Source organism: Aspergillus puulaauensis, chromosome 1 (assembly GCF_016861865.1).
Source record: "Aspergillus puulaauensis MK2 DNA, chromosome 1, nearly complete sequence".
NCBI lineage: Eukaryota > Fungi > Ascomycota > Eurotiomycetes > Eurotiales > Aspergillaceae > Aspergillus > Aspergillus puulaauensis.
In genome coordinates, this window is record NC_054857.1 from 5,442,317 (window position 1) to 5,458,924 (window position 16,608).

Consider the following 16,608-nt stretch of genomic DNA (forward strand, 5'->3'; position numbering starts at 1 on the left):
CGACAGTGGAAAGCAAACTAAAAAAAATAAAAAAAATAATAATAATTAAATTAAAAAGAAAGGAAAGGTGGAACACAAGGAGCCTTGTGGGTGGGCTAGCTGGAGCATGGGCATGACATGGACACAAAATTCCTGATCTCCCATCCGCTGGAGCTCCACGATCGCAGGGTGATTGCTGAATGCTGATTGCCAGAGCAGCACATGCTGGTTGGGAATGACACGACGTTGACACGCCAAAGGGGGCTTGAGTGTCTGAGTAATGGGCAATGGGTGGATCAGAAACAGGAGAGTCAGACAGGGGGCAGCAAGGCGCTGGCAGTCTGGCACGGCTCAGGGAGGAAGGAGCGAAGGATGTGAATATGGACAGTAACAGTCGCAGAATAGCTGAGCCCAGAGATGGAGCCTGAGAGGCGCCCATGCCAGTACCACGGTATGAAGGCAGCAATTGTCAGTCCAGTCTGGACTCGGCGATGATAGGCAGTCTCTGGGGGGGAGGGTCCTCCGCGTAAGAAGTAAGAACTAAGAATGAGGTCCATGATGTGGTGGGGATGATCCGACAGTCTCAGAGAAACAGAGCGGCCGGGGGCTAACCTGCCTAATACGGTAAGTTCCAGGCCACACAAGTCTGCTTCGGGCTAGTGTGCAAAACATCCCGTCTGTCTCACGTACCTTAATCCGTTTGAGCCAGAACATTTGGTAACTGGCAAACTGTGGCACTTCTTCCTGATCGCCGACCCTGCCAGTGTCTGCGTGACCTTGGCCTCCATATTTGAGATTTCATTATTACGTACTCCATCCTGGCCCTTGGAGCAAGTTCTGCCCGGATTCCTCGCTGGTCCCCACAAGTTCACCGTTTCCAACCTGTCAAATCGCCGTTACGCAAGGACAACCGGCCATCTTGGCCTTGTATCTCCGAAGTATGATGGTGGCTGTGACCAGTAGACAAAAGGGCGTCCATGGCAGGCTGGCGGGGTGCGTCGCTGCGTCGCCTGGACCATGACTTCGAGATGAGTGGCTTTCTGGTGTAGTAGTTTTGACTCCTGCCTCTGTGAATAACACGAACCGATTTGCCTCTGCAGAACCCTTTTCTCTCCAGCGTCTAGTTTAATCTAATCGTCGGCCTAACCGGAAATGGCCGAGACAACGATCAATGATGTGATCATTCTTTGATAAACCTGGCATACCCACATTTGATACCGCCGTATCCAGAACCCAACCAAGGATACGAGAGGAACCACCGTTAGCGCCCTTCACACCACCCGCCGCCTTCTGCGAATCACCCTTCGGGGTGCGCTGTCGGCTAGCCATATTTGTGTGGAGCCTTCCTGGCGCTCCCAATAATCTTTCCCTTGTCTGACTCCATGATACCAGACGCAAATTGGGGCAAATAATGAAAAATCCCTTCCTCTTGGAGGTTCTACACCGGTGAAGGAAGAATGGGCGGAAGGTTCGGCCACGATACCAAGCGCCACACTGTTAAGTTTTGGTCAATTCCGAATCCCAACTCCCAAGCCATCCCAAGTGGGGTCTGTGCAAACACCTTTATGGGCAAACCTGCACACTTGTATAAGGCGATACAGTCACCGGATTGGTAGAATATATTAAGTGTGCCACTGCGGAGTGACTACGACTCTGATGAGCCACCTCTCCCGCGGATACACCGGCAAATGTTCTGTACGGAGAACTCCATCGTGCCGAGAATCAATTCGCAACTCCCAACAAAAGGAAGGACGGGTGACTTGTTTGGAGGGATGTGCATTGATTGTCATTTGTGCATGCGTGTGAGGAATTGGTGGGACCACAAATACTCCTTGATAGAGCCGGCTTACAGGAAACACACGATGCCTCGGGCGTGCCTCTGCCGCCGAGGGGTGGTCGTTCGACTACTTTGGAAGCGCACCGCTCGCTGGATTCTCTAGGCCCCCAGGGGCTCTACCCCGTCAGCAGCCCAGCAAAAGGAATATGAATATCAAATGCCTGATCGAGCATAACCGGAGCCTTGCAGTGATCAGATCCTCACTGCTGCCTCTGTCACATCGTCCAACAGCTTGTCTAACAACGAACTTGCCTCCTGCATAACTCAACCATTACTCGAGATTTGAGTACTATCACAAAACTCTTCTATAGGATGCCAAAACGGTGAGAGATTCACCCTTCGCCATCGTGCCAAAGTGGACCAAAGAAAATAAAATAGGGAAAAACGAAAAAAGACAAAACCCAAAGCCCCGTGCGACCATCAGACTTTAAAATCGGCACTAAGCAACCGCCTATCGGACAATTGACCTTGAAGTCTTAACTCTTGAGATCATCGCCCGGCTGTCCTACAAATCAGGAGACGGAGATTACAGGAGGAGAGCCACCGGGAAAGCAAGTGCGGGGCTCAGCTCCACCGTAGAGGGGAAGGGCGAGAAGAACAAAATTCCAGAAGGTCAGGGGTCGGGTTAGTCAGACCTTTTTTGAACTTCCCCATCGAGGTTAAGAGCGAGGACTCAGGAATGGGAAAGGGAGGAAGGGCCAACCATTGTGGGTCTCCGTTCCCATCTCCCGAGAGACAACAAGTCGGACGACGACTCACGATCGAGTTGCGGACACACTTCTGCAGCCCAAGCCCCCCCAGCCAAGTGGAGCTCGGTCTTGTCGCTCGCAGACGGAACGTTTAGGCGTCTTGTCAGCATGCCGCGGCGATTCCAGGAGTGTCCCTCAAAGCAACTGTCTTGTAACCGAGCCCGGGGTCTGGAGCAGCGAGGAGGCGAGGAGCAATGAAGAAGGCACTACGGAGGGGAGTACTACGACCAAGGTTTCCTGCTGCTGACCTGTGCTGGATCCTTCCGGAGTACAACGCCGATCGTTTTATTTGAATCACCAGCCGGGCTGTATGCAACCTCCAACAATAACCCCCGTCGTCAGCAGCGTTGCCTGGCGCTTAGGGGATATTATTGGGAGGTGTCGTGAATCGAGAGGTCACCCAGGAATTGATGATCATTGATTAGGACTGCAACCCGCAAATGAGAAACAGCGCTCATCCTGGCCTCCAGCACAGCCTTAAGGAATGCATGCGACCGTCTCATTCGCTGTTCCTTGCGAAGCTGTGAACTGTGCGGCTGGAACCTCGGAGTGGAGAGATCTGTCCATTTTCCACAGACGTCAGTCACAACAGCCACCGCAACCAGCTCTGCACCTTCGGCCTGATCCAGAAGCACCCGAGAGGGCGCGGGTGCGACACAGGCGAGCTTCGTCTGAAACTCAAGACTACGGAATCGTAACAATAGTGATGATAATACGAATACTACACCAGCAACTCAGACATGGCCAGAGCGGTGATTCTTCTTGTTTCGCTGGGGTCAAAAATTAGCCATGCTAAGAATAATCGGCGGTCGCACCGTCCCAGACAGCGCGACACCAAACCTCCTTCGGCAACAGTCGTCCTCGGAGACTCCTCAGCTGCAACATCCACAAGCCTAACGGAGAGAAAGGGAGGGACAGAGGAAAGTGGTGCCTTGCTCCTTTTTCATCATTCTTCTTCTTCCCAGCCGGCAGCCACCCACGGATTTTCGGCTGCAGTGCCTATCAAACCGTGGTTCGGGCCCGAGCGTCAGCCAAGGATGCAAATAAAAGGGAAAAAATCAATCAATAGAAAAGAAAATTGAAAAGGGAAATCCAATTCAAGGAAAAATCCAATGGAACATTTTGACGCTAAACAATTTGGCTTACCTTAGTGGCATGTCAGTCCCTATTTTGGTTTCCCTGGATGGATCATCGGAATCCGACGAGAAGCTGATTTTGTTGGGCTCTGCGGCGTGCTTGCGGGACGCCCAGGCGCTCCTGACGAGCAATCACATGTTGTATGAGGGCGCTGCGCCGCTGATTGTTTCTCGAGCACGTCGTTTCTTGCGGAGACTCCTTCCTTCAAGACCGGGCACAGGGCAAATGTAACACGACAAGGCATACGCATTCTTGGGTTCGCGCCTTTAGTCAACAATAGAGTAGCCGCCGGCGATATCACGCAGAGAGGCCTATTGGAGGGTTCGGTCTTTTTATTGGACCAAACGGGAGCGTCTCCTCCGGGGTGCAAGGCTGGCTCTGATGCAGGATACCTGCATGCATACAATGTATGCCATTTGAGTCATGCTCGCCTGCAGACGCATCCCACCCTTTTTTGAACAAATCACCGCTCCATCACCTGGCTGGCCGCTGGATGGAGAACAAAAGAAAGGAAAGAATAATGAGCACACCCCTCTGTAGTCTGAACCTTCTTTTCCTGCAGCCCACCCATGATTCCAATTAATCTATTCCAAGTATCATCGCTTCTACTTTACCTCTCGGCCCAAGAGGGCCACAGGCCGCGAGGGCAGGTCACCGGGGCGGGTGGCATTGCATCGCATTGCATCAATGATTATTTCCCTGACCGATCAGATGCTTCATGCTTTGATCTTGAGCTCAGACGTTGTGGCGCGGCCATCGCACAGTGCGACAGGTCCGCCTTTGAACTTCCGATTGACGAACCGAAGGATGAAACTGCGCCATGACTTGGCTTGCACCGGGCTTACAAGCTCCCACGTCGCTCTCTTCGCAATAGTATCAAGAAGATCCGAGTTCCATGAATTTCGTATTACGAAGGCGCCTGTCGCTCCATATTACCCCCCACCATAAGTTGCCCAACTCGCTTTCAGCTACGTATATTGCTGCCTACCATGAGGCAGTGTCCAAAGTGTACCCCCGTTCAAAGGCCAAGCCTCCCTCACACGTGCGCAGACCCTCAAGACTCTTGATTCTTAAACTAGTCTGGCAAGTCCTTCACGGAGTAATTGTGATACTACGAGGTGGCAAATTTGAGGCGTCCTCTAACAGGGGCCCAATGCAGGCTCAGATCCATATGCCAGTAGGAGAACCGCATGACCCCAACTTCGACTCCATCCTTAATTGAGGTGATTTTTGTATGGGGTACAGTGCGGCATTGATTAGCGCAGGCTAACGAATCAGGCACAACAGCAGCGTCTCGCTTGTGTACGTGACGGCAAAGTCAGACGGGCCAAAGGCTGGTACCCGTTACAACTTCCGGTCAACGGCCCTCCCGGAGGCCAGGCGCATTGACGAGTGATATGAGCCAGGTTCTTATGGCTGGCGAAACAAGGTTAAGAAATAGGAAGCATCGGGCAAATAAAATCCAGCGTAGAACTGGCCCGATCCTGGCTGCATTGGCCACGGCAGATCAAGTGGGACCCTCCGTTGGCTCGAGTCAATCACCAATTTCCAGGACTGGCAAGCACACTCAGCACTGTGATAGCTGGCAAAAAGCAAATATATCACACGTCGCCTGGTCGAGGACTCCGTATTATCCTCGAGGCGTTCTCGATTCTGAGGCTCGCATGGGAAAAGAGGCAGGGATGGCTCTAGAGTCTGTGTGTGACATTGCTGCCTGCATAACCAAGCACCTCGGTCGATATTTCCCTCGCTTGCATCGGCAGAGCTCAAATACATTTGATGCAATCTCTAATATGTTCCATTCTGATTGCCCACCGACAGGTGGGCCACAGGCAGAATGGTAAAACAATCGGTCTACAACTTGCGGCCCAGGACTCAGGATCCGTTTAGTGAGCCACCGATCCACCTGGATCCTAGACTCTGGAATTAACTTCCGCCCAGTTATTGGAACCGGCTGCGCGCAGGCAGTTTATTCGTTTATTGTTATTGTCCATGTCTATCAGTATCGTCATGCTTTGTCCCGCCTGGGTCGAAGGAGGAGCTGGGTTGGTTGGAACTGGACCCAATTCACTCTACCATGGCTTTTGATTGGGAACCCAAGAATGGCCCAAGCACGATCAAGGTTTGGAAGACCACATGGTTTCGCTTGGACAAGGAGAACATCGCATCATACTACTTATTGCTTTGTGGCTGCTCGACTAGAATACCCAAAATGCCGGGGTAGGCACAGACTGCGGAGGAGGGTGCTGACCTTGTGGTATTGTGCATCAACTCGTCTCTCCAACAACGAGCCGATGATTATCGCTTTCCGTGCTTCATCCGGACTTCGCCGTCTCATCTTAATACTCGTCGAACTTTGCATGGACCTCCAAACTCTCCACAGAAAGGAAGTCCTCCGATGTCAAGACTCAAAACGAGGGGCCAAAACGAAGAGTTAGGTGGAGCTGGAGGTTGCGGTGGCTGGTAATAATCTCGCACGTTGCAGTCGCTCCCAACAACAACTCCAACAAATCCGCTTCCTTCCCTTACAAGTGCTTCCTCCTGCTTCCACTGAACCTGAATCGCGGCGCGAATCGTGACTAGCTGGGGGGGGTCGATTATTGAACCTAAATCCCGTCCCGTTCTTGACTGCTCCGTGGTCAGAAACCACAAGTCAGAATCAGTTGGACGCACGCTGGGATTTGCAGATGGACTGGACGCCGGGTCGTTGCAGGCGTGACTCCTTAGTTGCCTTGACTCTTTGTCCTGTTCAAAGTTTGACCTGATTCAGGGGATTTGCACCTCGGGCACTGACTCTTTTGAGGGTTGGAGGGGCTGTAATGATGAAGTGAGGGGCATCGTGATACTGCACCTTGCTGATCAGGTCACCGCGGCGGGGTGACAAGTCCATTTTTCTTGTCTCGACTGTCCAGTTGCGTTTTACTTCACTCACCGACAAAACAGCACCACTGCTGTGTCAATTTGGCAATCTATGACTCCGAAATTTGGTCTTCAGACGAGCGAAGATTGACGCTGGCGGCTTGACGCTTTGGTCATAGACAGGGAGTATTCGTCACCCTGATCTCGGTGGCTCTCCACCGCGGTCCAGACCATTCTCCGTTGTTCTCTCAAAGGCGAAGACTGGGTTACTAATTATACTTGAGACACTGACAGGCAGAGGCAGTTCCATATTCGTCATAGCTCTCTTTGTCTGGCTTCACTGTCATCAGGCATTATTAACTGTTAAAGATCCATGTATCAGTCACGGGAATGTGCCGGAAGAGGATTGTATTGATTTGACAAAATCCTCGGTGATTGCTCGGTAGTTTCGTAGTGAATTATGAGAACCGACATATGGCATCTGCTTGTAGCTTATGCTTCTGGATTGATATCGTGCAATGGTCTGTTTGGTCGTAAGCGAAGGAGCACCCGGCGGTTTCTCCTGTTAGACTCCGCGAAGCTTGGCTGTTAAACTCCCTACCCCGGAAAAATGCGCTTCATACAATTAACCAGTTTTCCATTAACTATTTTGTCTACTCCTAAATTCAAAAACTCAACCCCCATCTCTCAAAGGTAGCGCCCATTGTGCGAGACCAAAACAAGTTCTGCAATATGGAAGGCTCCCCAGCTCCGCAGCAGACCGACGTCATAGACCGCTTCCTCCACTCAGCACCATCGAACCTCAACCAGAGGCGATAAAACAGACTCCAAAAGAGACGGCGAATGACGCACTCAGCCGGCTCTCTAGCTCCAGCTCCAGCGCCAGCTCCAGCTCCAACTACCCGGAACAATGGACAGACGGAGCCCAAGTCCTCGAGATACTGTATTGTCCCTTTCGCAATAGCTGTACAACAAACTCGCTGACGCTCTTATTTCAAGGGCCGCGACGGACACGAGCAGCAAGAAAACGATCCCAATCAGTTCGAGGTAATCGCTTCTCATGTATAACTCTCTATAAATCACTAACTCCAGTTCATCGTGGATAGGTCCTCCTCCCCCCTAGAACCTACAGCCACCGCCGCAAAGCATCCCTCGTAATGGCCGATGAACCCAGACACCCAGACCCCGACGAAGCGACAGCATGCTTCGTGCATTCCCTCATCGCAGGCGAAGGGCTCACACCCGCCCGAATCGCCAATTTCCGGATATCAAAGGACAAGTCGAAGCTGGAGGCGGACATTGTCGATAGTTCCGCGGCGGCGGCGCACGACGTCGCGATCACGGAAGAGGACGATGAAGAAAAAGAAGACATTGAAAATACGAAACCAGATAACCATCTCCGGACGAAGTCGCCACGCACGAGGGCGAACGAGGTCGAGTCCCGACAGCTTACGAAGAAACAACTCTCCGATATGGCGTGGAATGTGCGCAACCTGTCCAAGAAGCTCGATAACATTCGGCTTAAGCTCAATGTTAAGACGATATTCCTTGTCACCAAGGCCGGGGATGAGTCGGTTGTTGATGCGACGAGAAAAGTTACGCAGTGGTTACTGTCTAAGGACCGTGGGGTGGAGTACGTGGTGTACATAGAGGACAGGCTGCGCGTTGACCCGGAGTTCAACTACGAGGGTCTGCTGAAGGAGAATCCGGCCGTGGAAAGGCGGCTCAAGTTTTGGGATACGAAGCTGGCTACCGACCAGGCGTATCTGTTTGACTTTGTCGTCACGCTTGGTGGTGACGGGACGGTGCTCTACACGAGCTGGTTGTTCCAACATGTTGTGCCGCCTGTGCTGTCCTTTTCGTTGGGGTCGCTTGGGTTCTTGACGAAGTTTGATTTCAATAACTACGAGAGTATCCTCGGGTCTGCGATCCAGGGCGGCGTCATGGTTAGTCTGCGGCTGCGGTTCGAATGCACGATTATGCGGAGCAACCCACACAAAAGAGAAACACCATCTAGCAAGAAGCATCGAGATCTCGTCGAGGAGTTAATAGGTGATGAATCGGACGGCACACTCAGCCACAGACCCGATGGCGTCGTACATATCCTAAACGATATTGTCGTGGACAGAGGGCCTAATCCTAGTAAGTCCTGAGAAAACCATCCATGTATCCATTATATGGCAACAACACTAACATCCCCAGCCATGTCCTCAATTGAGCTCTTCGGCGGTGACGAACACTTCACAACCCTGCAGGCTGACGGCGTCTGCATCGCCACGCCAACCGGGTCAACAGCCTACAACATGGCGGCGGGCGGCTCCCTCTCGCATCCCGATAACCCGGTCATCCTGATCACTGCCATCTGCGCACACACGCTCTCCTTCCGCCCGATTATCCTCCCCGACACCGTCGTGCTTCGGGTTGGAGTTCCTTACGACGCAAGGACAAGCTCCTGGGCGAGCTTTGACGGACGACAGAGGTATGTATCCTATTCAGATCATCAAGCTGTACAAGCTGTATTATATTATACAGGATGAACACCGCTGATGCCACTCCCGACAGAGTTGAATTACTCCCCGGCGACTACGTGACGGTTTCTGCATCGCGATATCCATTTGCAAATGTCCTGCCTCATGGAGGTCGTGGCGATGACTGGATGCATAGTTTGTCCAAGACGTTGAACTGGAATACGCGGCAGAGGCAGAAGGCCATGCAGTAGTGACTTTCAGCTTTGTACCCGCTTTTTTGGTTTATTGTTTGTTGTTTGTTGAAGCATTTCGGGGTATGCATCTATTTGAGGTGTCTTTCTATGTTATGTTGTTACGTTATGGAGTGAATGAGCGCATTTGGATGGACTTGGTTTATACCGGTGAAGGAAAATTAATAGCCAGGATCTGAGTTTGAATAACCAGGAATCTTAATAGCCTTATATATACGTCTATTTCATTTTAGACTTGCGGGAATGTTAAAGCCCTCCACGCAACAAGAAGGACGATTCATGTGAACATGTCCCAGAAACAAAGCTCCACGGATGCTTTTCTCCCCAGGGTTTCCGAATATAGCCAATGACAATTATACTCATCTCCTTGCCAAGGGCCATTGAGGATTCTTCCTATACTATAGCCCTACTGACCAGCTGTTAAAATAGTTGTTAGATATATCCATCCTCTCTTGCCAGTACTATTAAACCAATGGAGAAAGCAATCTTTACCGTTCTCAGTTAGGCAGATTCCATGTAAGCTGTGGTTACTGGCTGAAAGAGCGTCAAGTGGAGCTGCTTTGACTACCTCGGTACTTCACGCGACCGATATGATCACTTGCAGATGAGCTCAAGTCACAAGCTTCCCTCTTCACTTCCAACTTCTTCATTGCATCTCCTTGCACTCTGTAGGCCTACCATGAAGCCCGCAGACGCTACTTTCATCATATCCGGCGGATGCTCAGGACTAGGGCTTGAAACAGCCCGCGAGCTCCACCGCGCCGGGGCTAATGTACTGCTGCTGGACTTGCACCCAGGCCTGGATGAGGACGTGGTCAAGCAATTCGGCGCCGACAGAGCGAAGTTCGTGGAAACGGACGTCACCGACACATCAAGCGTTCAAGCTGCCGTGGCTTCCGGTGCAGACTGGATCAAGCAGACTGGGAAGCGGTTTGGAGGAGTTGTTGCGGCTGCTGGTGTTGGGTTACCGTCCAAGGTAAGATACCGTCCGTCGTCTTGTTGACTGGTGAGAGTTCTTCATGCTCATTGTGTCATTCCATACGATATGCAGATCTACGATGCACGATCAAAATCCCCAGTGGAACTCTCAAACATCGACTTCGTCCTGAACGTGAACCTCCGAGGAACACTTGATCTTCTCCGTCTCAGCATCCCCCATCTAGTTCAAAACGAACCTTTCACCAGCGACGGAGAACGAGGCGTGCTTATCTTGGTATCGTCGTCAGCCGCCTTCGACGGCCAGCCCGGCCAGGTTGCCTATTCCGCGTCAAAGGGTGCGATTGCTTCGATGACGCTTCCGCTGGCCCGCGACGTTGCTAGATACGGTATTCGTGTGGTCACCATTGCCCCGAGTCTGTTTGAGAGCAACATGACCAAGGCTCTCCCCGACAAGGCGCGCGCGAGTCTTGAGCGAGTAATGGAGTTTCCGCGCCGGGCGGGGAAGCCTGAGGAATTCGGACACATGGTTATCTCGAGCATTGAAAATTCGATGCTGAATGGGACTGTTATACGCATTGACGGGGCTATGAGAATGCCGAGCAAAATGTAAATACTTTATTCATGTCTTTATAGCTGGTATTTCCAGAAACTGTATATACCTGGGGTTTCATAATCAGTGCACAGTATTTTATGAGCCTACTTCCACTAGTTATGAGTCTCTGGCAGTCTGTTTTACCTGATCGGGGACATCTTATAGACCAGGAAGGACTTGTCTTGCATCCTACTATACAATACAAGCTTCATTGACGGCATTGTCTACGGATCCAAAGAGAGCGAGGTGGGAGATTACCGTCAGCCTCCCGTGGTGATACTAACCCTAATACCTACGGCCCAGACATTACCCAGGAGCACGAGGGAGTGACAGGGAGAATTCGGTTCGCAATATTATTTGACACTTGAAAAGACATCATGCTCATTTCTCTCGTTCTGAAGCTCGTTGCATACTTACCAACCGCCCATCAAAGTCCCCATCGTCTTTATCTAGTCCTCTTGTACAGAAAGTACGCAAACTCCCTACAGTTCCTAACAAGCTAGCCCCCGCCAGCATCCATTGCGTCTCTAAGATCCGTCGCCATGCTGTAAATTATTACTTAGTCCGCATCATCTCGAATCGGGCACAGGAATCTCCATTTCGTGTGGGGGCCAGTCCAAATCTCCTTAGGGTTATTCCTTGAGTAACGTACCACAGAGCAAATGTCCCCATCTCATAGGCGGATGCACTTAGGGCTGGGGCCTACCAGTTTGGCTGTAGGCTGTCGGCTATTGTAGGTTGACCTTCTTGAATACTGTTGTGGAAGGAACGAACGGCCGGGCATGATATCTTACCGACTTCATTAGAGCTCTTTGTCTTGAACAATCATCTGTTATCAATCAGTATCAATGACTCGAGGTCTTAATATCGATACCCATGAAGAACTGATTATAAAATCTTTCATTTCCTTTCATTTTCAACCTTCAAAAGTATCCACCATCCCACTTATACTTAAGGCTGAGTTAGAGATCTAAAAGCACACTCACTAAGCATACTATAACAAACACTTTTGGCATGCCATTGGACTTGGTGGTGTCATGGACATGGTCAAATAGACCTATACAGCCGCAAATTTCAAACCAAAGAAGTGGGCAGATGATGGCATATGATGGGTATTTTGACAAGAGACAGTAGACCGCTACACCAAAAACCATGCATGGCTGGTTGCTCGCCAGCTATCCCACGCATGTCTCATTATAACTATTATTACGCAGTGTGCTACACTCATACCTTGGACGAGACGTGTACAATCACCTTCCCCGCACTGGAGCCCTTTTTTAGATACTTCAATGCCTCAATTGCCTCCTCAAATTCAAACGTTGACTCGATAATGGTCGTTATTGTCCCATCCGCCAGCCACCTCACCAGCTGCTCGTAGTCGTCGTGTACATTCTTAGTGACACAAGGCACAAACTTGCGCGGCGTGCCACCCAGAAATGTCGGCCTCAGCAAGCCCTGGGCGAAATTCTTGGCCGTCTGGAGCGACGCAGAGCCCCCCACGCTAATAAAGTAACCCTCCGGCTTAAGGAATTTGGGCGTCGTGGTGAAAAAGTCCTTTGGCGAGCTCCCAACGTTGTCCACCACCAGATCATAAACCTGGCCCTCGGCTTCAAGCACAGCCACGATGTCGTCGACCCGGTAGTCGATTACCGCGTCGGCGCCTAGATCCTTCACTAGCTCGACTTTGCCTGTTGAGCAGGACGTCGTGACGTGGCATCCGAGCGCCTTTGCAATTTGGATGCTAAAGGTCCCTGTTCCTCCGGAGCCGCCGTTGATGAAGACCCGGTCGCCGGGTTTGATGTACGGCTTGATGCTTTGATACGCCGTCATCCCCGCCGTAGGCACCCCGGAAGCCTGATCGAGATTCACGCCCTTGGGTAGCACGGCGTATGCATCCCGTGGAAGTACCACGTATTCAGATAGTGCGCCATACGACTGGAAGGGCTCGACCCGGCCGAGGACGTTATCGCCGACCTTGACGCCGGTTGACCCTTCAGCCTCAGCCTCAGCCACAGCTACAACAGTACCGCTGAGATCCATGCCCACTGTTTTGGGGAACTTGGCGATGGCGCGGGACATGAGGCCCATTTCTATGGTTTTGTAGTCTGCGGGGTTAAGCCCGGCGCTGGCGACGCGGACGAGGATCTCGTCTTGTTTGAGGCTTGCTGTATTGGGCTGTATGGCGTTGTCGATGAGTTTGAGGTTCTCCTCGACGGGGCCGGGTGTGGCCTGTTGCCAGGCTTTCATGTATTCTGCCATTGTGGTTGGGGTTGAATTGGGTGAAGTTGAGAATGATTTTACGGGATGTTAGTCCTGACGTAACTAACTTAGGTGTTTTAACGTAATTCCCGGTCGGTTCGTGTATCCCGGTCAGCTCGTGCAACTCTAAAAAATCAAACGCGTTAACCACCCACCAACTTCAACTAGCCACCATGCCACGAAAAGCGCGTAAAACGAAGCAAGAATCAATTAAGTAAGAGGACAGAATTCAATGCGCTATTAATGATTTAAAAAATCAAAAAATATCGAATACTCGTCAAGCTGTATTGATTTATAATCTACCTCCTCAAACCCTACGTGATCGATTAAAGGGACTTCAATCTCGACCAGAACTCCGCAACCACACGAGTAGGCTATCTGAGAGACAAGAGGATGCATTAATAACATAGATAGTATCACTTAATATACGTGGCGCTGCCCTAAGGCACTTCTAAGTATAAGAGATAGCTAATACTATCCTAGGTGCTGATTCCGCCACCCCCCCTAAGCCAGTAGGAAAGAATTAGGTAACAGAGTTTACCAAGCATCGCCCGGAGATAAAAAGCAGATTTGCTAGAAAGATTAATCGCCAAAGAGTACTGTGTGAAGATCCGAAGGTCATTAGTGCTTTTTTTAACAAGTTACAGAAGGCTAAAGATCAGTATAGTATTATAGATGAAGATATCTATAACTTTAATAAAACTAGGTTTACTATGGGACTTATTGCAATAACAAAAATAGTTTCTAGAGCGGGAATACCTGGCAAACCATAGCTTATACAGCCAGGGAATCAGGAATGGATTATAACTATTAAATACATTAATTTAAGAGGATGGTCAATACCCTCCACCATTATCTTCAAGGAAAAGGTTTATATTAAGGGATGGTTCGATGAAGCAGCAATCCCAGGAGATTAGAGAGTTAAAATAAGCGCCAATGGATGGACTACAGACATAATCAGCCTATATTAGCTTTAAAAAGTCTTTATTCCAGCTATAAATAGGTGTACAAGAGGGGGGTATTGACTTCTTATTCTAGATAGCTATAGAAGCTACCTAACACCTGAATTTAATATAACATGCAAGGAAAATAATATTATAGTAATCTGCATGCCTGCCTATTCATCTTACCTTCTGCAATCTCTAGATGTTGGTTATTTTAGCCCTTTGAAGAGAGCTTATGGCAAGCTTATCGAGCAGAAAGAGCGCCTGGGATACAACTATATTAATAAGCTAGATTTCTTAAAGACTTATCCAGCAGCTCATAAAGAGGTCTTTACTATAGAGAATACTAAAAGCGGATTCAGAGTAACTAGGATAGTCCCCTTCAACCCTCATGCAGTACTGGATAAGTTAAGCTTAAGTATAGTGGTTAAAACCCCCCCTTCTAGTAGAGGGAGTGCTTTAATCCCTTCCTCCTAGCTCTATATACCTTATACAGTCCGTCAAGTGCATCGAAAAGCTTCCTTAGTTAAGAAACTTCTTAAAAATAGGTCTAGAAGTCCTACATCTCCCTCGAAGCGAGCGCTAGATAAGTTTATAAAGAGCTGTGAGCAAGCTATTTATAATACTAGCTTACTAGCAAACGAAAACTACGATCTCCACGCAGCTATTAAGAATAACAGGCAGAAAAAAGATCATTCTAAGCGCCAGATGACTCCTATAGAAGGCCTTTTATTTTAAGAAGCTAGGGATCTAATTTCGTTGAGAAATGAGCAATTGGAGGTAGAGGGGGGTAATACTGGTGGAAGTGCTCTTCCAACTTTAACTATACTTAAACATACCCTACTAACATGTTCTGAATGTAATATTAAAGGGCATACTAGGACGAGATGTCCAAATCGTAAATAGGTTTAGTTTATTCAATTCGAATTACTTTTGGTTGTTGTACAGTGCTTTAAAGTTGATCAAGCATGGTTTTTGGGGGGGTAAGCACGAACCGACCGGGATACACGAACCGACCGGGAATTACGTTAACATTTACGACCATATCACAGTATAAAATGGCCCCAAAGCCACACATGATCCGCACGTCTTGGACAGACAGATCCTGTCCGTCCTCGCGCACAGCCAAAACATCCTCGATACCAGCATCCCAATAAGGGTGAGGATGTCCAAAAAGAGGATTAATAGGGCTAACCTCCCGTAACAGTGAAAGTGCATCCGGATTGAAAGCTCCAGCGTCGTCCTTAGCGTTGGGGTACTTCCAGATACGGATGGGCATTCCGAGGCGCACGGAGAGGGTCGAAAGAACACCTTCGCCGAAAGAAGCCGACATAGTATTAGCGGTAACATTGACGGGGACGAATATGTCGGATCTTTGCGGGATATCGCCTCCCTGGCGTCTTATTTTCACCCCACGACTGGCTTTGATTGCGTGAATTGGTTTACCTGGACTATTCGTTGGATTGGCAGAAGCAGGTGCGCCGTAGCATCGAAGGTACTCTGAGAGGCACCGGAAGTCGGCCAGGGTGATATCACAATAGGTGTCATAGTCGACCTCTCTGATTGCCACCATGGGGCCGAGGAATGCCAAAGGACGGGTCATTGAGGGGCCTGCTGTTGCTATGATACTTTTGTTGATGGATGACCCATCGCTCAAAAAGTCGTCGCGGGTAATAAGCGACACATGGTAATTCTTCCGAGGAGCGTAGAACTTTCCTGGCTTTTTGTGTCCGAGATACGGAGACACGTCAACCCACTCGTAGTGGACTTCATCCATAGAATCTGCTGTGCATTTGATCCATACGATGCGTGGGTTTATCTCGTTTTCGGGGAAAAATATTGCTCGTTTGTGCTCTGGGGTTGGGCGAGCAGGTAGGACGACAAGCTGTTTGCAGAGGATAATGTGAGAAGCAAAGTCGGTCCTCTGACACTCTGTAGAACAGTAGCTACAGCTACGACACTGCGTACACTGTCGAGCTGGGAATTTGTTGCACACAGCGCAGTGATTGTCAGTCTCCTGTGGTGGAGGATGAGGTACAGCGTCCGAACTGGTCTTGTTCCTGTTCATAAGATGGTCATATTAGTTTATTTTCTGGTGTTTTTCGTAGGAATAACAGCGTGGACTAACACAAACGCCATGACGGCGCTTTCTAGCCAACAGCGTAGTTCAAAAGCGGAGGACTTCGTTTTTTATCAGAAGCAAGTCGTGTAGTGAATTTGCGCAAAATGATACTAAGTATAGATAATTAGTATTAAGAAGAACGATATAAAGAAGAAAGAGAAGTAAAGTGAGAAAAAAAGAGCAGAGTGATGCAGGCAGTGTTACTGCAGCAGTGAAGAAAGATAAACATAGAAAGTGTTAGTAACACGCAGCTAGCATCTGAATTAAGAGGAATACATGACTAGGTAAATCTTAAGAAGTAAATATTTGCTATGGAATAAATGAAAGCAAGCACCAGTCTATTAAATTAATTCTAATTTCGGTGACACTCAGCCATACTCCCTATTCTCTACGACAGCCCGACCCTCATACGTAACTGCGACTGTATATCTGACCCCGAAGATAGCTGTCACCTTCCTCCTCATTACTATCA

The 16,608-nt window shown here is 49.5% G+C and overlaps 5 protein-coding genes across 5 annotated transcripts; 2 read left to right on the forward strand and 3 right to left on the reverse strand.

The window, feature by feature from the left end:
* Window positions 1-290: 290 nt before the first annotated feature.
* Window positions 291-767, reverse strand: APUU_12144A (uncharacterized protein; the record flags this gene model as incomplete). The annotated part of the gene is made up of 2 exons (XM_041698313.1): window positions 291-591; window positions 670-767. 2 exons carry the CDS (start codon window positions 765-767, stop codon window positions 291-293), a joined length of 399 nt encoding a protein of 132 aa, XP_041551510.1.
* Window positions 768-7,471: 6,704 nt separating this feature from the next.
* On the forward strand, window positions 7,472-9,280 carry APUU_12145S (putative NAD+ kinase; the record flags this gene model as incomplete). The annotated part of the gene is made up of 5 exons (XM_041698314.1): window positions 7,472-7,504; window positions 7,561-7,608; window positions 7,668-8,703; window positions 8,764-9,040; window positions 9,124-9,280. The coding sequence occupies 5 exons, from the start codon at window positions 7,472-7,474 to the stop codon at window positions 9,278-9,280; spliced, it is 1,551 nt and encodes a 516-aa protein (XP_041551511.1).
* A 604-nt stretch (window positions 9,281-9,884) lies between these two features.
* Window positions 9,885-10,829, forward strand: APUU_12146S (uncharacterized protein; the record flags this gene model as incomplete). The annotated part of the gene is made up of 2 exons (XM_041698315.1): window positions 9,885-10,256; window positions 10,332-10,829. The coding sequence occupies 2 exons, from the start codon at window positions 9,885-9,887 to the stop codon at window positions 10,827-10,829; spliced, it is 870 nt and encodes a 289-aa protein (XP_041551512.1).
* A 1,206-nt stretch (window positions 10,830-12,035) lies between these two features.
* Window positions 12,036-13,070, reverse strand: APUU_12147A (NAD(P)-dependent alcohol dehydrogenase; the record flags this gene model as incomplete). The annotated part of the gene is made up of 1 exon (XM_041698316.1): window positions 12,036-13,070. The coding sequence occupies one exon, from the start codon at window positions 13,068-13,070 to the stop codon at window positions 12,036-12,038; it is 1,035 nt and encodes a 344-aa protein (XP_041551513.1).
* Window positions 13,071-14,966: 1,896 nt separating this feature from the next.
* APUU_12148A (uncharacterized protein) lies at window positions 14,967-15,791 on the reverse strand (the record flags this gene model as incomplete). Its single annotated transcript, XM_041698317.1, has 1 exon — window positions 14,967-15,791. One exon carries the CDS (start codon window positions 15,789-15,791, stop codon window positions 14,967-14,969), a length of 825 nt encoding a protein of 274 aa, XP_041551514.1.
* Between the last annotated feature and the right edge of the window lie 817 nt (window positions 15,792-16,608).